Source organism: Schistocerca gregaria, chromosome 10, assembly GCF_023897955.1.
Source record: "Schistocerca gregaria isolate iqSchGreg1 chromosome 10, iqSchGreg1.2, whole genome shotgun sequence".
Taxonomy (NCBI): domain Eukaryota; kingdom Metazoa; phylum Arthropoda; class Insecta; order Orthoptera; family Acrididae; genus Schistocerca; species Schistocerca gregaria.
In genome coordinates, this window is record NC_064929.1 from 86,993,528 (window position 1) to 87,016,952 (window position 23,425).

The 23,425-nt window shown below is 41.1% G+C and overlaps 1 protein-coding gene across 3 annotated transcripts in view; it reads right to left on the minus strand.

Annotated features, from left to right (window-relative positions):
• The window catches only part of LOC126293710 (methylthioribose-1-phosphate isomerase), a 63,408-nt gene that overhangs the window by 22,925 nt on the left and 17,058 nt on the right, over positions 1-23,425 (minus strand). The window contains exons 3-5 of one of the 3 annotated variants that reach the window (XM_049987023.1): positions 20,164-20,369; positions 16,285-16,493; positions 5,321-5,477 (exon numbers count right to left, since the gene is read on the minus strand). In XM_049987023.1, the coding sequence (XP_049842980.1) occupies positions 5,321-5,477; positions 16,285-16,493; positions 20,164-20,369 (572 nt within the window). Of the gene's footprint in view, positions 1-5,314; positions 5,478-16,284; positions 16,494-20,154; positions 20,370-23,425 lie in introns of all 3 variants that reach the window. The other 2 variants (XM_049987022.1, XM_049987024.1) reach the window with 2 other exon arrangements.

The following is a 23,425-nucleotide window of genomic DNA, read 5'->3' on the forward strand; positions in this document are numbered from 1 at the left end:
TTCCCTTCCAGCTGCCATTTGAATGTGCGAAAGGCTGGGGGATAGTTCTCAGAAGCAGAGGCTCAAGCAAAGTGCTCGGCAATTGCATTTGCGTCGGTACATAACTTGGCATTTACGTTAACACCAGGGACAGCTGTTCTTGCCTGGTACCCGAAAAGACGTTAAGACATTTGTTTTTGCCCAGACTTGGGAAGGTGGCATGTGGCACTCAATCGTGGAGCCATATCTCTCCCAACACTCCTCCTCCCGTTGTTTGATAAGGTAGTGAACGACTGCCTTATGCCTCGGGCACCCTAAAGAGCGAAGGATTGCATTTTCTGCCACAGAAACAATTGTGCTAGTCACCTGTGCAATGATCACATCGATGTTACTGTGTGGGGGAGATGCAGCGGTGACAGCAGAGGTGAAAGTTCCCCAGTCCACCTTGGTCGAAGCCCATCTGGGCAGGCGTCCGTGCGCCTGACGCTGGGGCAGTGACAGGAAGATGGGGAAGTGGTCGCTACCACACCGGTCGTCATGTACTCTCCAGTGGATAGATGGGAGAAGTCCTGGGCTGCAAATTGATAAATCAATGGCCAAGTAACTACCATGAGCCACACTGAAATGTGTGGCGGCCCCAGTATTTAAGAAGCAGAGGTCAAATTGCGACAGTAAAGTTTCGACATCTCTGCCTTGGCGAGTAAGCACGGTGCCACCCCACAAGGGGTTGTGGGTGTTAAAAATCTCCCAAAAGTAGGAGAGCTTTAGGGAGTTGATCAATCAGTGCATCTAATACATTCAGGGGTACTGCACCATCTGGAGGGAGATATACTTTGCAGACAGTTATTTCCTGTGTCGTCCTTATTCTGACAGCCACAGCTTCAAGAGGGGTTTGAAGAGGCAGATGTTCACTACAGATCGAGTTTAGGACATACACGCAAACTCCACCTGACACGCCATTATAGTCGCTACGGTTCCTGTAATATCCCTTATAGCCGCGGAGGGCAGGAGTCCACATTGCTGGGAACCAGGATTCCTGGAGGGCAACGCAGGTAGCAGGTGTAAAGCTCAACAGCTGCAGTAGCTCAGCCAGGTGGTGGAAAAAACCACCACAATTCCACTTGAGAATGACATAGTGAGACTGGGAAGGCACAGAACATTCAATGAGGCAATTTACGTCTCAGAATCACCTGCTGCCACCCATTTATTGCCTGAGCAGTCTATATCCATTGTGTCTGAGGGTCTGGCGAGATTTACGAGTAGGTCCTCAGTGGACGACAAAATCTCCACTCCGTCGTCAGCCGCAGAGCTTGTAGGTAGCAGTGGTGTGGGGTGCCACCACAATTTCCTTCATCTTAGAGTTTTCTTCTTGGATTTCTCTCAACTTTGCTAAGAACTGGTCTGTTGCTTTGCAGAACAAAATTCAAAGTTACCTTTGGCACAAGTCACAGGTATCAATATTCAATGAGTTGCTCACTTCCTTGGAACATCGCACTGTTCTGCTAATGCCAGTGATCTCATTCACGACAGTGCACATGTGTGCTCTGCTGTCAGCATGATAATTGATGACGTAGCAGCTAGAGGCCGTGCATGTCCTAAACAGGTGTATGTAACTGATTGTGCAATATCTCATTTTAAAAACCGCTTTCAGCTTTATGAGCTTGGTCAACTCTGTAGTACATGAATTAAGACAAAAAAAACTGATATTTTCAGCAACGGGTCATGTAAAAAGGACATGTGATGGGTTCGGAGGTATCTACAAATATCTTGCAACAAGATCTAATCTCCATCCTGAAGCTGTTGATGCTTACGATATGATACTGGATTTGTATACACCATATTAACAGTAGTAACAAACATGAAACTCTTAATTCTAAATGATAGTACATTAAGGGAATTCTTTTTTTTTTTTTTTTTTTTTTTGAGAGAGAGAGAGAGAGAGAGAGAGAGAGAGAGAGAGAGAGAGAGAAGTGGTCAGTTATAAAGCCTGTGGTAGGAATTCAATCAAGTCACTACTTGGTTGCATCCTGGGGTGGCACATACATTGCAAGAATAGTTCTCCATGAAATGCAGCCGGTTACTGTGTGTAAAATGCAGAGACCACGGCATACATTACAAGACTTTGTAGTGAGCAACACTTTCTTGTGTGTATGACAATCAGTGGTGGGTAGGACAGATTCCGGAAATAAGGGTCTCTCATGAGCTGCAAGATATAACTCTCCTTTATTACTCATAATCCTACTAACACTTTCAAATGGCCCTCATCAAAAATCAATGTGCAGTTCCCATTTCCCAAGAACTGCTCTTGTTGGATCATCCTTGTCCGTGTGCAAATTCAGCTTGGCTTCAATGAGAAGCAGATGAAAAAACCGAAATAACTCTTTCCAATAGTGCAGTGTTGACTGTTACATTGCAGGCTATTTTAATTCATGGAAAGTTGTGAAGGAGTAAAATCATGACAAAAGACAATAATAATTTGTGAATACTACCATAAAAAGAAAAATGGGTATAAATATTCTATATTTCATTTCTGTTATAAAATATTTTTGAACAAAATTTTGAATTGTTTTCCCAGTCACTTATAATGTAATTATTCTATTCAGAAATAGCAGTTTTGCATGACATTTACTTAAAATCAGTGATCAATTTAAGTGTCCATGATTTTCTGACCTTTCAACCTGAAAGGTAGACCTAGGTCTACCTTAAAAGTTTCTTAAATTTTGATCAGACAAGTATTGCCCACTCTGATTGCACATTCCCTAAGTACAATGACCAACTACCACATCATGAAATTTTTAAACATTTAGGATGGGGGTTTGGAGAAAATAATTTCTAAATAACCAAAAAATTTCAAATTCTTTTCATCTGTATGTACAAATATTTTTACAGTTTAAGAATTTTGTGTATTAATGTCATAATTGACAGTCATCAGTCCCTCCACTTCGTCACTTCTCAGAACAGTTAAAATACTGTGACTATTCATATTTTCGAGACGATTTTGAAATTCACAAGAAAGCTACAAATTTTCATAGTGTTTTTTTTTTTTTTTTTTTTTTTTTTTTTTTTTTTTTTTTTTTTTTTTTTTTTAAGAAAAGAAACAGCTATGAAGGGGGTATGTATTAATCATGTCTCATAATATTGGGAACAAAGCATTTATTGAAAATAAATGCTGATCTCTACCACTTTCGGTTTCTTTATTACAATTTTTCCTTTTGTTATGACATTTTCACACATACTCTCATTTAGAGAGGTCTGTAGCATTTTAACAAATTATCAGAAAATCTAAATATTGTAGTTTTGGAGAGTCATCTTGTGGAACTTCAACATATATCTTTTTCAGCAAACTTTGAAATAGTGATGTGACACATTCACTCTTGACCTGTCGGATTCGAGATTGCCCAACATGTTTAATAAAAATCGTAGGTAATGCAATTTCATCAAAAAAGGGACATGCAGGGTTTGCTCAATATTCCCATTCATTTGTGGGGAGTATAGCTATGTAAACAACTACTCTGTGTATTCCATCATGAGGGAGAGGCTTCAGGGATGTGAAAGACAGGTTGTACACCTGGAAAAACTCCTCCTTGCAGGCTACTTTTCAAAAGTATGCCAACAACAAAATATGACTAGTGCTAATCTACTCACATTAATAATTATATGAATTACTTCTAGATTATTTTATACAGTATATGTATTTGCAACAAAGCATTTACTTTGAAAAAGAAACACCACTTCCAATGATACTACACTAATCAACTTTTATCTGTCTGTAACTTTCAGCAGATCACTATTTGCTGTCTGTAGAGGCTGACAATTGTAGGTACAAACAAAAGGGAGGAGTAGAGAACAATGAAACAACTAAACAATCCTAATAAACTTGGGTCCAGAAATAAAATGCAACACATGGTCATCATTCGTGTGAAGGTAGGCTCTACCACACATCTGCACTGATGTCATGTTGCACATGACTGCCACTCAGCACGCATCTGCATTGGTGTGTGTACACATTCATAAATCCCAGGTGCATTCTGAATGCATCGACAGCATCCACAATGTGTTTCTGGAGTTCATAGCAAGGATCTAAATATCCCCATCACCCTACACACACACACACACACACACACACACACACACACACAAATTAAGTGGGTTCAAATAATGGGGCACAGGAGGTAAGGTATTGATGAGTCACGTAACTGACGAATACACTTCTTGTTTAAGATTAGTGCTACATATTCCTGAACACCATCATAAAAGCGTCCCACTACACACACATTCCTTCACCAAAAATATCATCATCCAAATAGTCCATTAGTTTGTGTTGTAGGAAATTAAGATACATGTGACTACTAAGTCAGCCGTATCCAGGAAACTGTCACAGTTTCCGGACTTAAGTTTATTAGGATTATTTTCCACTTTCACTGTCCTCGACTCATCTCTTTCACTTGTACCTATAATAGTCAAACCCATATACAAGGCATTACAAAAAGTTATGGTCAAACTTTCAGGAAACATTCCTCACACACAAAGAAAGAAAATATATTATGTGGACATGTGTCCGGAAACGCTTACTTTCCATGTTACAGCTCATTTTATTACTTCTCTTCAAATCACATTAATCATGGAATGGAAACACCGCAACAGAACGTACTAGCGTGACTTCAAGCACTTTGTTACAGGAAATGTTCAAACTGTCCTCCGTTAGCGAGGATACTTCCATCCACCCTACGTCGCATGTAACCCCAGATGCAGCCCTGGAGAATGGCGTATTGTATCACAGTCGTCCACAATACGAGCACGAAGAGTCTCTACATTTGGTAGCGGAGTTGCGTAGACAAGAGCTTTCAGATGCCCCCATAAATGAAAGTCAAGAGGGTTGGGGTCAGGAGAGCGTGGAGGCCACAGAATTGGTCCACCTCTACCAATCCATCGGTCACCGAATCTGTTGTTGAGAAGCGTACGAACACTTCGACTGAAATGTGCAGGAGTTCCATCGTGCACGAACCACATATTGTGTCGTACTTGTAAAGGCACATGTTCTAGCAGCACAGGTAGAGTATCCCGTATGAAATCGTGATAACGTGCTCCATTGAGCATAGGTGATTAGGTGATGAAACTAAAATGAGCTCCAACATGGAAATTAAGCGTTTCGGGACACATGCCCACATAACATCTTTTCTTTATATGTGTGTGAGGAATGTTTCCTGAAAGTTTGGCCGTACCTTTTTGTAACACTCTGTATACCCAGACTCAAAGTCTGTTTGATACTAAAACTAGAAGTAAAATCCAATAACTGCTCGAGATTGAAATATACAAAATACTTAAATATACTCACACTAACCTTGTGCCGCTATGCGAACATCTCCCATGTGTGTCATCTCCTTCTCTGGTCTTTCCTCTATAACAATTCGCTCACCACTAGGGATGCTGAAGTCGATGGATGTAAGAGGCGCTGCTACGAAAAAAGGCACGCCGTGGTACTTTGCTACCACAGCTATCTGAAACAGTTTTGCAATGACCGTAGTGCTGTAAAATATTATGCTTGTATTTTATACGTGGGAAGTGGGATAGGGTGATAACAGAGTATAATTTACAAAAATGGGACAAAGGATTTGAGATTCATATTTCCAGACTGTGTATTTGTTACTTATGGTCTTCAGTCTGAAGACTTGTTTGATGCAGTCCCCCCCGCCCCGCTCCACAACTGTTTACAACAACACTTCCTTCCATTACAAGATTCACATTTCCTTGGTGTCTCACAATGTGTGCTATCAACAAATCCCTTTCTTTTGCTCAACTTTTCAACTTTTTCCTCAGTATCACCAAATTTCAGAAGCTTCTAGTCTCCTCATGTCTGAACACTTCAGCACCCATGTTTCACTTCAGTAAAAGGCTACACTCTGTACAAATATTGTCAAAAAAAGACTTCATAACAAATTTTTCCTAGATGTTAACAAATTTAACTTTCTACTTGCACGTATGGATGGATCGACATTTATGGCAATTGACAGCTGTGGAGTATCACCTCCTACCTTATCTTAGGAAGCCGCCTACTTTTTTTCAGTGTCCTCCTATAGCACTACACCTCAAACAAGCAAATGTTAAAGGCTGCACACCTCTCATACACCTTCCCTAGCCTGGGAACTTCGTTCTTGGTGTTCCATTCTTATTTATCCTCTCTTAGTTCTTCTACATGCTCCACATTATCCACTTTTCCTCACAGTTACACCTATTTTCCCAAAAATTTCGAATACCTTGAACCATTTTACACTGCTCAACACTTTTTCTATAGTCTGATTAAAATTACTTGATAGCTGACGCATCACACGTTGTTGCTGCTATCCTCCGATCAGAGTGCTCAACGTCACGCCCAAACTGTTCACCACTGCCAAACAGCCATAACAATTAGTTCACTTCCAATTTCTTCTCTAGCTTTCCTTCTTGACCTGCTTGTATTTAAAATCCTGAATCTGGCCCTTTTATTTTGTATTTTATCTCTCTCTCTCTCTCTCTCTCTCTCTCTCTCTCTCTCTCTCTCTCTCTCTCTCTCTCTCTCTCTCTCTCTCTCCCCCCCCCCTTTTCTCTCCTTGTGGCACCTCTAATCTGCAATCAAATGCCAACCAGGACTGCTCATCCATTGCTTGTAGCAGCGAAAGTGTAGTTTCAGGTAACCAATGACAATGAGAGATAACAGTCTGCTTTTACCAGTAAAGCTCAAACTTCACTGGAGAAGACTATTATCGAAACAAACATTATGAAATATTTCTGTCTTGAGTTTGCTAGTAGAGGTTAGCTGTGAACAAAGATATCTAAATTTTAACAGATTGTCGATCGTCATCTTCTCAGATACATTACACACCATGCAGATGTGGTTAGGTTAGGACACTAGTTTAAATTCAGGGCTGCAAGACCCGTTGCCTCCCACAGTTCAGTAACTGGTCAATTAAAATCAGATTGACAAATCATTTTTCATTTCTGTCATACATTGCGGCAACCACTTCCATCATTCTCCCTTGTTACACATTAATAGCATCTGTGAAGTAGCCCACCCCGTTCGTACGTCACCTATACTTGAGCAGTAGATGGCAGTGGATGTGGCAACACTGTATCGGCAAGTGACAAGACATCAAATATAAAGTAATTTTAATCTGACTATAGACTGACAAATCCTACGAATGTGTCTCAATTTTTCTTAACTGGCCACTACTATGACATGTGAAATTGCCCTTGCCTGGCTCCTTATAGGGCATTTTCTTGATGTGGCGTATCCCTACTTCAATACCACATTTTAAATGATTTGAGGGGGGGGGGGGGGGCATCTGATATCTTTTAGAGACGCGTATGGGCTGCAAAGAAGTCCAGTTTTCTTTCTAAACTTGTAGGCAAATAATTTTACAGCAATAGCTCACTTCAGGTGAAACGTTTTAACAACTGATTATCCCATAAGACGTGTTTTGAAACAATGTTGAAACTAAGGTGTACCTCTGTATGTGCAATCTGAAAGAATGACTTTATGAAATGAGACAGAGGGAGTAATCTAGGTTTGTTATTTGGACAGCAAAATAAATGACAATGTCTGAAGTAATAAATACTAACAAAGAGATAGAGGAGCTGGCCAGTACTTACCTCAGCTCAGTACAGCCGATAGATACACAAAAAACAACCAAAAATATACATTCCTAGCTTTTGGAATAAATGTTCCTTCATCAGGGAGGAGAGAGGGGAAAGAAAGGGAAGAAGGGAAAGTGGATTTAGTTACTCACAACCCAGGTTATGAAGCAACAGGGAAAGGAAAACAGGGAGGGTAGCAAGGATGGAGGCATGGTTGTCAGAGGGAAGCCAAAGATATTCTATTGTAAGTACTGTGCCAGCTTCAAAGCAAAGAGAATGCATACAAAAGTAAAGAGGTATGTAGTATAAAGATAAACACAACTATGTAGGATGAAAAGATGTGTGAATGGCTAAAGAGGAAAGGGAAAGACGAGAAGACTGAAGAGTAAATGGGAGTGAGGTTGTTTAACATAGGTTCAGTCCAGGGGGATGGCGGGATGAAAGGATGTGTCAGAGTGCAAGTTCCCATCTCCGCAGTTCAGAGGGACTGGTGTCGGGTGGGAGAAGCCAAATGGCACATACGGTGTAGCAGGTTCCTAGGTCCCTAGAATTATGCTGGAGGGCATGCTCTGCTACTGGGTATTGGACATCTCCTAGGCAGACAGTTCGTCTGTGTCCATTTGTGTGCTCAGCCTGTTTAGTTGTTGTCGTACCGATGTAAAAGGCTGTGCAGTGCAGGCATGTCAGCTGATAAATGACGTGTGTAGTTTCACACGCCTGTCTTGAATTGTGTATGTTTTACCAGTAGCAGGGCTGGAGTACGTGGTTGTGGGGGGATGCACGGGGCAGGTTTTGCAATTGGGTCGGTTCCAGGGGTAGGAATCGCTGGGTAGAGAAGGTAGTCTGGGAATATTGTAGGGTTTAACAAGGATGTTACGGAGGTTAGAGGGGCGACGAAAGGCAACTCTGGGTGGTGTGGGGAGAATTTTGTCAAGGGATGATCTCATTTCAGGGCGCCAGGTGGAAATGGCATGGCAAGCCGTTCCACAGGACTACATCCAGCATCTCTACGATCGTCTCCATGGGAGAATAGCATCCTGCATTGCTGCGAAAGGTGGATATACACTGTACTAGTGCCGACATTGTGCATGCTCTGTTGCCTGTGTCTATGTGCATGTGGTTCTGTCAGTGTGATCATGTGATGTATCTGACCCCAGGAATGTGTCAATAAAGTTTCCCCTTCCTGGGACAATGAATTCACGGTGTTCTAATTTCAATTTCCAGAAGTGTATTTCTACTGAAGTTGCCTTTGTATGTTACTTTGTAATACTAAAAGAGATGCCTGTTTTTATGAATAGATTTACTGTACAGTACTTGTTTTTGGCAAATAAACATGTACAGTTCGATTATCCGAACAAACCTGCTTTCCGAACACCCATGTCCCCCAATTACTTCAGACAATCGACACTCTACTGTACTGATAAACTGAAGTTGTGTGGGCAAGCAATGAACCGCATTTAGGCAACTTTAAAAAAATAAATAGACAAAATAAATAAATAAATTTATCGCCAAAGGATAGCAGTCAAATTACAATCTATGAGTGTTTTCAAATTACTTAAGCCTTTAAACTGTGCTCATTCTCTGGGGTAAAAAGAAACTACATTTATATCACTGAGCACAAGAAGGAAGCTTACTTAATTATTTCTCAGTACAAAAATACACAGTTTTCTTTTTCTGATCAAACTGTGCAGTGTATCACCTACACCTGAAGAACAGGTGGGATTAACGTCATTTTGATCATAGCTAAGGAGCTATTCTCATGCTGGAGAACCTCTGCGATACTGGTGCAAGTTTGGATGGGGAACAACCATGTGCTGAGGTGTGGGCTGGAATTTATATCAGTGACGGAGATTTACTGGGGTATTCTGCGCAGCTCTGGTTGCCGCAGTACCAGTGCGGTGAAGCGGATGGATTATTTACCTAGTAAGCAGGAGATCCAGTTTTGAAACGCACTGCTGGTCATAAATTTTAATTCACTGCTTCTGCCTACATCATTATTGTAAATCTATAACTGCCTATTCATTAATTTTTTGATACAACAGCACATGTAACAGTAGAGATTGTCATCCAGCGAAAGAAGAAAATTCTGGAAACTTTATCAGATTTTTTTGATTCACTACCAGGAGAACAAGGGCATAAGAAATAGAAAGAAGCGAGAGTACTAAGTTGCATGAAACGTAAGTTTTCAAAATTCTGGATTAACCAGAGACATTGTGTCATCTCCTCTCCCTCATTGTAAGTAAATTTGCTGCCTCATTAGGGATTTCATTTCTGTTTACGTCTCTCGAGTTTCCAATTTTAAAAACCTTATTTTTTCGCTTGGTTGCCAACACGACATGACGGGCCTTCAGACACATGACTGTTGTAGTAATCATATGAAAGACTGTTATAGCGTTTCAAAATGTGAGCTAGTTTTAGGTATTCTTATTATCACATAGAACTGGTGTGACAGTTTCACATTTTGAAGAAGTGACATTTTCAAATTTTGAAGAGCCCCTCTCAAACCAGCACATATCAGTGGCTGCTTATTCCAATTATTGATCTCTTTCTCTCTCCCACTGAAACTGCTTTTAAAAATTCAGTGAACTGTAGAATCTACCTAATGAGGTTCTATTTCAGATTAGAAATTGTTCCACTTCAGCATTACGGAAGTTTTGTGCTATGATCGGTATTTACTCAATTATAAAATGAGGTTTTTTCCCAAACTCGCCAGTAAAAAATACAGGCTCGCCTTACAGTTGCAGATTAAACTTTTAGTGCAGAGGTTAACATTTTTACATATAATGGTCATATTACATTTACAAATGCAGTTTTGCCTCTTGAGGTCAGGTGCTGACTTATTTTGAAGAACTCAGAAAGGCAGGACTGGACAAATAAAACTCACGTTCGAACAGGGTCAAGATTTCCCAAAATGTCAAACTGCTTATTACAACATCGATGTTGGACGAACAAACATGATATTCGACTCGTGTGGTGCTAGTGCAAGAGATACATGAGAAACTATGAACTAGCCACAACAACAATCTATTGCTCTGCGTAAAAAATTGACAAATCTGTGAAACACGGGACGAAATAGCACTGTAGAAACTGTGGGAGGTCACGATCAGCTCACACCTGACAGCTAGCGATCAGCTGATTGTGAAACGTCAGCTGGACAAGGAGCACTGGGCAACTGATTGTTATTTGCCGATATGCAGACGATCCATGCAATGAATTTTTCTTTGCTTCTTAGTTTTACTCTGTTGTTGACAGAGACTGTACGGTTAATACTGACTGCTTAATTGAATTTTTTTTTTTCTTTTACTATGTCATATGTACACCACACTACCTGTCATCAGAAACAAAGTGTTGAATTTAATTGTGCATGCAGTCTTCTTCCATATACGGACACGATATTTTTTCACTAGTGGCTCAGTTCAAACGTATGCTAGTGACACTGGATTAGTGCTGTTACACGAGCAGCTGACTTGATGCAAATAGCCAAAGGCCAAGAATCCAACACCAAGCTTCCTGATTGTCCGGGTGATGCTGCATCATACTTACAGCTCAAGCACGAACTTCCAGCCTCAGATTTTTATCGTGATGTATCTTGTGGAAAAACCAGCCTGTTTGTGTCAGCATCGCTCCACAGACAAGTATTTCAAACTCTGCATAGCTTGTGAAACCCTGGAGTTAAGGTGAAGGTGAAGGTGAAATCAATCTGCAGCCTTTACACCTAACCCGGAGAGGAGAATAAATTCCAACAGTTTGGTCCGCATGTGTACAGTGTCAGTGTAGCGAAATAGCATGGTATGCGCACTCACCAGTACTCAGCTTCCCCAACACAACAGTAAGATTTACACACATACTCTCTGACATGGTCAGACCATTGCCGCCGCCGACCCCCCCCCCCCCCCCCCCCCCCGCCTCCCTCTCCCTCTGAAGGGCAAGGGCAATGTTGCTTACTACCAGTCATGGACAGATTTACACATTGGCCGGAGGTGATTCCAGTTGATAAAATCTCCATCGTAACTCTAGTGGTCCTATTTATGTCACAGTGGGTTGAATATTTTGGATGCTGCTCCACATAAATATGTACAACGGGCAAAAAATCAAATCCAATCTACTAACCAAAATGAGCAACTTCTGTGGGGCAGTTCATCATTGTATTGCAGCTACCACCCTCCCAGTAATAGCAGGGTAGCATGGGTGCACTGTAACATAAGGTGGCCGTAATCTGCCACGAGCTAATCTGGACGTCAACCTTGCTGGAGCTTCGGACAAAGTGCAAGCCAGACCTGGACGCATCACCAGCTCAAGCAGTGCACGGTGAAACCTTACGCCTACCAGGCGAGTTTGTCGATTTGAGTGCCGTACCAAAAGGTGGAACAGACTCCCCGCATTTCACTCACAACCTAAGAGAGAGAATCCCACAAAGCTACCCAAGAGCATCATCTCCACATAGTGGGCACCAAACTTTTGTACATAAGGAATTACGCAGATGTACACGTGATGCTACACAGGGACAGTGCAACCAGTGTTAACACCTCTGTATGCAGGCCCCACAAGTTGTCACCAGAGGTGAAAGAACATTCAAGAACATTCAAGATCACGACCATGGGAAATGAAATGCTGTCTCTATGAACTGTGTCGAGCCAGAACAACTTGCCGGTATCCATCCCTGCCCCACCGAGCTTCATCTCTCGACTGTTGCAGTGCAGCCACCTCCAGAGCCCCCAGCGACAACGCCTGCTCAGGAGACGCGTTATGGTTGCAGTGGGCACTTTCCAGTGAAGTATACGGACGACACAGAAGACAACGCCCCATTCTCCAGTGGGTGGCTGCATAGAGACTGCAAGAGGTCACAATCGGCTCACGCCTAACAGCTAGCCAATTGGAAAAAATCAGATTCAAGGAGCACTGCCCATTGACTGTTCTTTGTTGAGGTGCAGACGTTCTGCACAGTGAACTTTTCTTTGCTTCATACTTTTTTACTTTTGCTCGGTTGTTGCTGGAGACTGTTTGCTTAATACAGATAGCACTTAATTGAAGATTCTCTCCCCCCCTTTCTTTCACTGTGTTAAATGTATGCCAATGTGTCTTTAGAAATAAAGTGTCGAGTTTAATAGTGCATGCAGTATTCTTCCATATATAGACACAATATCGATTCATTGGTCTCGCACTTCAAATTGACTCCAGTGACAGCTCTAAATTCTATCATCTTACACACTCTTATTATATTTGAACAGTTTTGCAATAAAAGTTTTCATACATGTGTGGATATCGTGTACAAACATTAATGCTGCCAATTAAGTAAAGGTAACATTCAAAAGTGGAAATGTCCTTCAAAAAACACTACTCGATTCTGAACTCAGATTAATATTTTATTTGATTACGAGAGACTGGAAAGACTAATGAATTACTAAATGGGTTGCAAACGAGAAATTCAATTGCTGTTTATGTGATGGTGGTTAGTGTATTCAACTGCTGTTTATGTATTAGAATACAGGGTAAAAATCTTACCAGTGTTTAATAGGCTTTAGAACAGTATGGTGACACTCAGATGAAACAAGACGTAAAATTAATCCACAATGAAATGTCTAACAAATGATATAAACTAACTGGAACTGTTTTCACGAGAATAAATTACAGCGACAAGATCCGTTGTGGCAACAGTACCAACAGATGTCACTAATCACAGGATGGAGCAGAAATTCAAGAATTGCACTGAATCGTGATGCAAGCTTTTATTTATGGATTAATTGCTGTTATTACATAAGACTTGCACTCTAAAAGATACTGCAGTCCGCATTTCAAAGCTGCTTAAGCACTGAACTACAAGAAGTTTAGCTGAGAACTATAGTCTGATCTACAAACGATAGCGGTTCGCCTGTGTCGAGGCACGGATGGGGACTGCACTGTGAAGATACCGGGCGACAGTTGCAGTACACAAATGCACAAGGTTTCTGCTCGAAGAAAGCGTATATCTTGCAAATTATGTCTCTCGCTTGCCTTTGAAGAATAAATAACTTAAAACAACTTGCAACAAGTGGAATCGAAATTCACTAAACAATTCGCTACAACCACATTTAATGCTCACATTAGCTACACCATTCACAGCACAGCAGGACATACTGAAAAATCGTTAGCTGTCGGAGCATGCATGACGTAGGTACGCAGAGCAAGACTAAATTCGACTAACGTCGTTCGTGACTCCAACTATAGGATGAGTGCGGGGAAGGAAGTAGTGAGTGGGCAGCAAATTACATACTACCAACCGTCGGAATCTATACTGCATACTTTGGCTTTTTTAGGAACATCAAACCACGTTTAAAATGCAGTTTGTCGGAATCCATTTATTGTATAAGTAACTCTAAAATTGGACAAATACTCAATAATAGTATTCATTTCTGTAGGAGACTGTAAAAGTCTCAATACGGCCCAATGGCATACCTACGTGGTTAGTGCTGCACTGTCGTTCACACTCACCGCGACGTATGACGAATGAAAGTAGGTGCATCAGCTGCTGGCTCTAAGGAGTCAATGAGAGAGTGGCAGGCAGATGCTATGTTCGGAAACAAGACACACTGTAATATTATCACATCAGTAGAATGTAATCAGATACACATTTGGATAAAAACAGTTGTGTTCTCTCGTCCCACGGTATCCGTAACCCCAGAAATGGCAACATATTGAAAAGAAACAATGCAAGATAGGACTGGATGGTGTTGTTCACTAGCCAACTGATGATGAGAAAGCAGAGATATAAGAGGTGCATTCAAATTCTAAGGCCTCCGAATTTTTTTCTAATTAACTACTCACCTGAAATCGATGAAACTGGCGTTACTCCTCGACGTAATCGCTCTGCAGACATACACATTTTTCACAATGCTGACACCATGATTCCATGGCAGCGCCGAAGGCTCCTTTAGGAGTCTGTTATGACCACTGGAAAATCGCTGAGGCAATAGCAGCACGGCTGGTGAATGTGCGGCCACGGAGAGTGTCTTTCATGGTTGGAAAAAGCCTAAAGTCACTAGGAGCCAGGTCAGGTGAGTAATGAGCATGAGGAATCACTTCAAAATTGTTATCACGGAGAAAATTTTGTGTAATGTTAGCTCGATGTGCGGGTGCATTGTCTTGTTGAAACAGCACACGCGCAGCCCTTCCCGGACGTTTTTGTTGCAGTGCAGGAAGGAATTTGTTCTTCAAAACATTTTCGTAGGATGCACCTGTTACCGTAGTGCGCTTTGGAAAGCAATGGGTAAGGATTACGCCCTCGCTGTCCCAGAACATGGACACCTTCATTCTTTCAGCACTGGTGGTTACCCGAAATTTTTTTGGTGGTGGTGAATCTGTGTGCTTCCATTGAGCTGACTGGCGCTTTGTTTCTGGATTGAAAAATGGCATCCACGTCTCATCCATTGTCACAACCGACGAAAAGAAAGTCGTATTCGTACTGTCGCCGTGCGTCAACATTGCTTGGCAACATGCCACACGAGCAGCCGTGTGGTCGTCCGTCATCATTCGTGGCACCCACCTGGATGACACTTTTCGCATTTTCAGGCCGTCATGAAGGATTGTCTGCACAGAACTCACAGAAATGCCAACTCTGGAGGCGATCTGTTGAACAGTCATTCAGTGATCCCCCAACACAATTCTCTCTGCCTTCTCGATCATGTCGTCAGACCGGCTTGTGCGAGCCCAAGGTTGTTTCGGTTTGTTGTCACACGATGTTCTGCCTTCATTAAACTGTCGCACCCACAAACGCACTTTCGAAGTATCCATAACTCCATCACCACATGTCTCCTTCAACAGTCGATGAATTTCAATTGGTTTCACACCACGCAAATTCAGAAAACGAATGATTGCACGCTGTTCAAGTAAGGAAAACGTCACCATTGTAAGTATTTAAAACAGTTCTCATTCTCGCCGCTGGCGGTAAAATTCTATCTGCCGTACGGTGCTGTCATCTCTGGGACGTATTGACAATGAACACGGCCTCATTTTAAAACAATGCGCATGTTTCTCTCTCTATCCAGTCCGGAGAAAAAAAAATCGGAGGCCTTAGAACTTGAATGCACCTCGTACATATGGCCACATGCTAATTTTTGTTATTTTGGCTTTAAGCATGTTATACCCATAAACCAGATTTTTGAACCTTCCCCACTCCCTGTAAATGTCACATAATGGTAGAATGATCACAGTCGACCACATTTGCCAGTTCCAAAATACGCTGTCGCGTATCACAGTGGATTAACTCATTTAAACGATCTCCATCAAATCTCGAAGGTCTTCCTGAACGTGGAGAGTCACTAATGGTAAAACAATCATCCTTAAAATGAGAAAACCATTTTATTGCCATGCAACGGCATTATCCTCATACAATGATTCTGGCTGCCTCCACTGTTGTCACCCCTCTATTGAGCTCAAAAAGAAGGGTACGTAGGAATGTTCCTATTTCTAGTGTTCACAGTTCCACTACCTATCTCCAAATGATAGAATGGCTATATGTAAACTCCAATAGCAATATTCAACTACAAATAAAAAAATGACAATCGCTAAACAAGCCCATACCAACTGAGATACCAATACACTAAACAAAAAAATACAAACTAATGTACCAGCCTAATACTTGGTGCAATCAGTGAGTAACTATTTTGTTGCTTGAACTGCCAGTGAACACACAGTCCCCAAACCCACACTAACTCTCACCTGGTATGTACCAATTTTGTTCGCAGTGTCACCGTTGGCAGCCACACGGTCGGCGCCCACGACGACAGCCGAGATGGAACGCACCTTCATCAGAGCTGCAACCATGCTGTCACACACCAACGTCGCCGGGATCTGCTCGTGTACGAGTTCGTATGCGGTGAGGCGGGCACCCTGGTTGTATGGGCGAGTTTCGGTGCAGTATACGTGGTCTGTTGAGGAAAGAAGAGAAACAATGTAAAATATATCCTCAGTCGATGTAGATCGACTGCATTTCTTGTTAGCCAACTCAGCTGACTGTTGAATATGATAAGCAATTATTCGAAACTTGTATCTAAATTATGCTTCACACATAGACCCGTGTTACATTATTTTGGTTTTACATCCAACTATATAGTACTATTTTTGCATCCAAGTGGGACTTTTAAGTTGAAGTTACACAGAATTGTGGGACAATCAAACCTCTCCTGAAAACACTAAAAATACAGGACACATACAGCACACTATTTTTCTGTCAATTTTCAAGTCTCCATAAACACATTTGAATGTTAAATTAATGGCCCAATTACCTTTCATGCAACTTATCCCTAGGTAATGTAGTCAATGAAACACAATATAATCTGAGCAAAACTAATATTAGCATAAAGTCTGCAGTTTCTATACATTTATTAAATGCTTCAAGCTGATGAAAGAACAGAGCACCACAATCTAATGACTCCAATCAAACATTTTAATCTAGAAAACAGAGTACTGCATAAACTTTGAAATACATTCCTTTCACCATAATTTTTATATTCTAGTTATTCTTTATGCCATATCTTTATTTCCATACCTATTTATTTCTCAGCTATCATGGAACTATATGACAATTATTCAGTTATTAAATGGGTCACTATCTGTAGCAGGGCATAGATTACACATCATAGAAAAAAAAATAATACCAGAACTACAATGCAGCATCATGTTCTGAACTAAATAACTAGGAAGAGCTGTTTTACAGAATAAGAGTAAAAAGTATGCCACATGTACACATTTTCCAACTTAGATCTGAAAATTTTATTTATTGCCCAGATTTTTCTATGACTTGTATTTGAAGCTTATTGAAAATGGAACCTGCAGAATAATATAAATGCACACCCTTTTATACAACAATTAAGCAAGAGTTACCCAAGTACAAACCGTTTTTGTCCTGTGTTGATCTCTTTAGGTACTGCATGTAGTGAGGTGGTTAAGTTAGGAATTAAAGAGACTTTAAAATAGGTCCAGTTTAAGTTTCTGAACTGCCATTGCAAATATTTCTAAGCTGTCTAGCTAAGAATGTTTTTATAGAATACCATAACACCCCTGAAGAGGATAACACATACTCTCTTATCCTCACATTTTGTCTCCTCTTAGAGTGTCGTTACAATACCAAGGAGAAAAATTTCTTAAGAAGCCTATAAAATTATGGGACAAATTGGCTGCCCAAGTTTACTTCCAAGGGAGAAATTATTAGTACTGCCAAGAGACACACAAAAAATTGTAAATGTCATCTTATTGATTAATTATTCGACAAAAGCTGCTTTATAGTAATATTTCATTCCATCAGACTAGTTTCATGCATTGCACATCATAAGCAATATCTGTATTGCACAAAACACACATACTTCTAAAATTAAGTTGCTTACAGTGCATTTTGTTGTGTTTTATGCACGTATGGTTTTTCAATTCTTTTACAGGTGACGATATCTAGCATATCCCAATGACAATATTTTGTAATGTTCATGTAATCACATGATTATATGATTTACATATACATATATGTAACCAGCATATGGTTTTTCTTTTTGTAAAATATATGCAGTTGTCAACGCCAATTGGTGTACATGCAAAGATTACTTTCGGTACACATCATAGAATATATACAGTATAATGCTGCTTCTAACTTGTATTATCTGTGTTAGCAAGAAAAAAGAAATGTGTTTTCACTGAAGTATAGTAGCAAAATGTTCAATGATTTCTTTTAGTGAGCAGTTCGTTTTAGTAATGTCAGCACGAATGAAGATTTCTCAGGTCTCCAGCCAGGTGGTAGCATTGATATCTTCTCGCTACGTTTCGGGAAGTGTCATACTACCCACCTTCTGGCGAACATGGGTAGTATGACACTTCCCGAAACGTCGCGAGATATCAGCGCTACCATCCGGCTTAGAGACCCCGAGAAATCTTCATCAATAGTTTATGCCGAGAAAGCCTACAGTCACATATAATGTCAGCATGTTTCGTTGTATATGTGAAAAATTTATTTCTTTCTTCCAAAATATTTAGTTAGCTATCTTTTTCAGAAATACGTAGGACTGACAGGCATTGTATTGTGTCACTGGTTGCGTGGTTTGTTGTTCTAAGTGTGTACTGAATAAAGAGAGGTTTATGCCACTTACACAGAGATGTTCTTCAAATCTTGATTTGAAATTTCATCGAGTTTTTCCTGTGTAAATTTTTACAGTTATTTATATGTTAAAATGCGATAACTGTAAGAAAATGTTCGTAGGACAAAATTTCAAGACAAGATTTGAAGAACATCTGGATGTAACTGACATGAGACTGTCTTCATTTAGTACACCCTCAGAATAACAAAATCGTGCAAGCAGTGCCAACACAGTGACTAACAGTCTTACATATTGCTGAAAAAGGCAACTTACTCAATATTTTGAAAGAAATAAAAATTTTCCACATATATAATGAAACATGCTGACATTTTTTTGAAATGAACTGCAAAATCTAAAAAAACAAAAAACAAAAAAATCATCAAAAGTTTTTCTAGTACACCTCAACAAAAACACATTTCTTTTTTCTGCTAACAGAGACAATATATATTAGTCCTAGTATTATATATGTTCTAGGAAGTATACCGAAAGCAATCTTTGCATGTACACCAACTGGCAATGACAACTGTATATATTTCATAAGAAATTCCATATTGTGATTACATATATCTACATACAGTCAAGTAACAATATGTTGAAAAGGATAGTTGCTTGTTACCATATTGCAGAGATAATGAGTTGCAGATAGGCATAACAAAAAGACTGTAAGGAAGTGAGCTTGTGACCAATAAGGCCTTTGATGAAAATACACTCACTCACTCACACACACACACACCACACACACCACAGTCTCTGGCCACTTGGTCAGACTGGCTTCATCAGCTAGAGAGAGAGAGAGAGAGAGAGAGAGAGAGAGAGAGAGAGAGAGAGAGAGAGAGTGTGTGTGTGTGTGTGTGTGTGTGTGTGTGTGTTTTTGTCTCTTTTCGATGAAGGCCTTGTTGGCCAATAGCTCACTTTGTGACAATATTTTTGCTGAGTCTACATTCGACTTGGCGTCTCTGCCGCTTTTTCATTGCACCTGTGTGTGACTCCACAGCTCCTCTATGTGGTGAGCGAGCAGAAATCTGCTCTTCCCGTATTACAGGTTGGGGCAATTAGAAATGAAGTTCAGGGCATTCAAAAACACAGCTGAAATAGGACAACCTGTTGAGTTGCTTATTCTTTCCATGTTTTCATTTTACTAAGGATACACCTTCAAATCATTTCCATGAAGGTAAAAGAAATAGGACACTCAGAAATCAACGAGAATGGTGTAGAGTTCAATTTATCAAAAAAATTTGGACTGGAAACACTACATATGTTGCGTTCAAGAGATCATTTCTTTTTATATTTGTATCTCATCCAGTGGACACGTGCTCTAGTTGCACTGCATCTCGTACATGCAAATACTATAGCAACCGTGCACTCAGTTTAAGAAAAAGAGCACAAATATAATGAAAGTGATTGATTGTACAAACTATTCCACATCCTTCACAAATTCACACTCCTACTGGAGAGAGAGCTATCCTACCCAGCTTGCCTATGGCGTGCAGTGCCCGGATGATGCCGAGGGCCGTGCCGTAGCCCGCAGTGGCCAGCGAACCCGTGTTGCAGTGCGTCAGCACCCGCAGCTTGTCCGAGCTCCCACACACCTGTGCCGAAACCACCGCCTGTGCTCCCAGCTCGCCGATGCGTCGGTTGTCCGAGATGTCGCGAGCCAGCATCGCCTCGATAGCGTCGACAAACCTGCAGTGGTTCACCCAAACCACTTTAAAAAGGAAAATACGGTTGCACAGCATAGTTAAAAATAATTGAGTCCACTGTCTCGATTTACAAATGGTGAAACTAAAGCCGCAAACAAACAAAACTAATAACTTTACGCACATTCTGCTCACTGTTGCCACAGCTGTCAACAGTTTAAGGTGTACACAAGTCGTCACCTCGGCTGCCGTTAGTGGTGCGTATGCAAGGAGGGGCGAAGAGCAGTCGTCAGGAGTGGAGTACCGCGTGATACTCCAACCGACGGTCTCATTCAACTGCGTCAGTCCGTATTTCGCTATTGGGGGTGTGCATACAAAATTTACTGTCAATTTTGTGTTATTTTAGCTACATTGAGGATACTTAGCTACAGTTGCATTCAATATGGGGGGCAATATATATGAAAGTGTTACATTAAGAAATGACAGTGACAATACCAAGAATATAAACTTTTCTATGGAGAGTCGGAAGAAGGAACACTGGCCCCGTGTGGTGTTTAATGCAGCATTGCATTACAAGAATTGGCAGCAGTCCGAGTATGTGGTACAGGGCAGAGGCAGAGACCACTGTAGTGATGGCACACAGTATTCAAAAATCCCTCTCCCCGCATCACACAGCCACCTTCTTAGTTGCACACCACTATAGCAGCAGTTGAGGTGGTGATTTTCATGTATCTTAGAACTAATAAACTTCTTACTACTATTCAAAACACACACACACACACACACACACACACACACACACACACCAGAATATGTAATTGTGGGTTACAAACCTGATACCTGGGTTCAAATGAAAAGGCGAGCAGCATGCAGGAAAAAATTGCATCATCCATCCGCTGTAGCTTAGGAACAGAAATTTGTGAAGCTGCAAAGAGCGTGCAAAGATTTATGTATTAAGGTGATGCACAAGTTCACAGTGTTATTGTTTTGCATGTCGGTGTTCTGGCCGGTGTGGGTTTATTTGTCATTTGCCATTATTTATTTTTAGTTCACTATTGCTATTCAGAGTTTCCATATTGTCATTTGGAGATAGTGAGCAGAACAGTGGACACTAGAAAATGGAGTGCCCAGTGTAGAAATTTTAACATTTTTGACACAGTCTTCTGTTTTGAGTTCAACAGAGGGGTGACAGATGTGGTGGCAGCCAACAACATTTGCACCTCGTACGGTGATAATGTAACGGGACAGCGCACAGCAAGAAAATGGTTTCCTCATTTTAAGGAGAATTGTTTTGATGTTAGTGACTCTCCACATTCAGGACGACCTTCAAGGTTCGATAAAGATTGTTTAAACACATTAATCTGCAATGACCCACATCAGTGTACTCGAGGACTGGCAAATGTGACGAACTGTGATCATTCCACCACAGTGTGACATTTGTGTGCAGTGGGGAAGGATCAAAAATTGGGGTGCACGGGTGCCACATGCTCAAAGCGAAATCACAAAAATCAGCATGTGACCATACATGGATCTCTGCTTGCTCATCATTAATTGGTTCATGAATAACACTGACCCTTCCTATCTCGTATTGTTACTGGCGATGAGAAATGGTCCCTTTATGTCAATGTAAGGAAAGGGGAAGGGAAAGGAATGGCTGATCTCGAACAAAGCAGCAACTCCCCTTATAAAGAACTAGGTGCATCCACAAAAGATAATGTTCTGCATCTGGTGGAACAGCGACAGTGTGGTGTACTACGAATTGTTTCCCAAGTTGTAACCATTACTGCTGAAATTTCTTGTTAACACCTGCGATGTCTCGCAGATGCTGTCCAAGAACAGTGACCGGAAAGACTGTGTTAAGTGGCACTATTCCACAGTAGCACCCCACTCGCTTTCTGGTAGACTGACAAAACACATTATAAAGTAGTCGGGCCAGGAAGTCATTCCGCACCCACCTTACTCTCTGAGCTCATGCCCTCAGATTTTCATCTTCTCCGCTCTCTATTAAACAACCTGCGAGGAACTTCCTTTCCGCACGAAAATGCACTCCAAACACGGCTCGACGAGTTCTTCGACTCGAAACCACTCGATTTCTACAGCCGCACAATTAAAAAGTTACCCCAGCGTTGGCATATTATTGATAAATAAAGTCTCTGTTACGTGCATCTGCTGTTTTGATTAAACTTACAGAAAAATGCTATAAACTTATGCACCTAACCCATATACATGTGGGACAAACTGGGTGAGAATTATCCAGTTTTATAGTAAATACTAAATGAAGAATTTTTAGTAGTACAAAAAACTGTCAACACACATTTAGATACAACTGCAACCAACTGTCTACCGAATGGAGTGAGAAGGGTGAGGATCAAAAAACTCTAAACGTACCTTTACAGGCACAAAAACATAAAAAGCAACGCTAAATAAATAAAAGAAATGAGGAAAGTCCTACAGATAGGGTTCGGTGTGGCCGAGCAGTCTGCACAGCCAACCGTCCTTCATGGGATCCGAGTTTGACCCCAAAAACTGCCAGGAATTTTTTCACGGCGGAAAGATTGGAATGTGGTGAACTCAGCTTCATGATGCCAACCGAGGGTCTGCTAAAATGACAACGGTCGGGGCAGGGGCAGCAGTGCAGAGACCCCGCCGTACATCTTGATGACACCCTCAGTCGAGGACGACATGGAGGTCAATCGAACTGGAAGGGCCCGTCTGTAGCTAGAACAGTGCTTTCTCTTTCTTTTTTCTCTAGATAGGAAGCACTACAAATCACCGAGCATAAAAGATACTTTTTTTTTTTAATTGAAACTTCCAGAAACTGCGGACTCTGGCACCCTAAGTTGCACACATATTCAACAACGATTTGCATTTTTAGTGTGAAACATTGCACTGTCATGCAAAAATAGGAGGGAAACTGGAGTCCCCAGGCACGTTCCACAAGGGAAAAACTCTTAGCAACAGGCACTGAACTAGTAACAAAATTCTAGTGTGTGTGTGTGTGTGTGTGTGTGTGTGTGTGTGTGTGTGACAGAGAGAGAGAGAGACAGACAGACAGACAGACAGACAGACAGACAGAGAGAGAGAGAGAGAGACCTAATAACC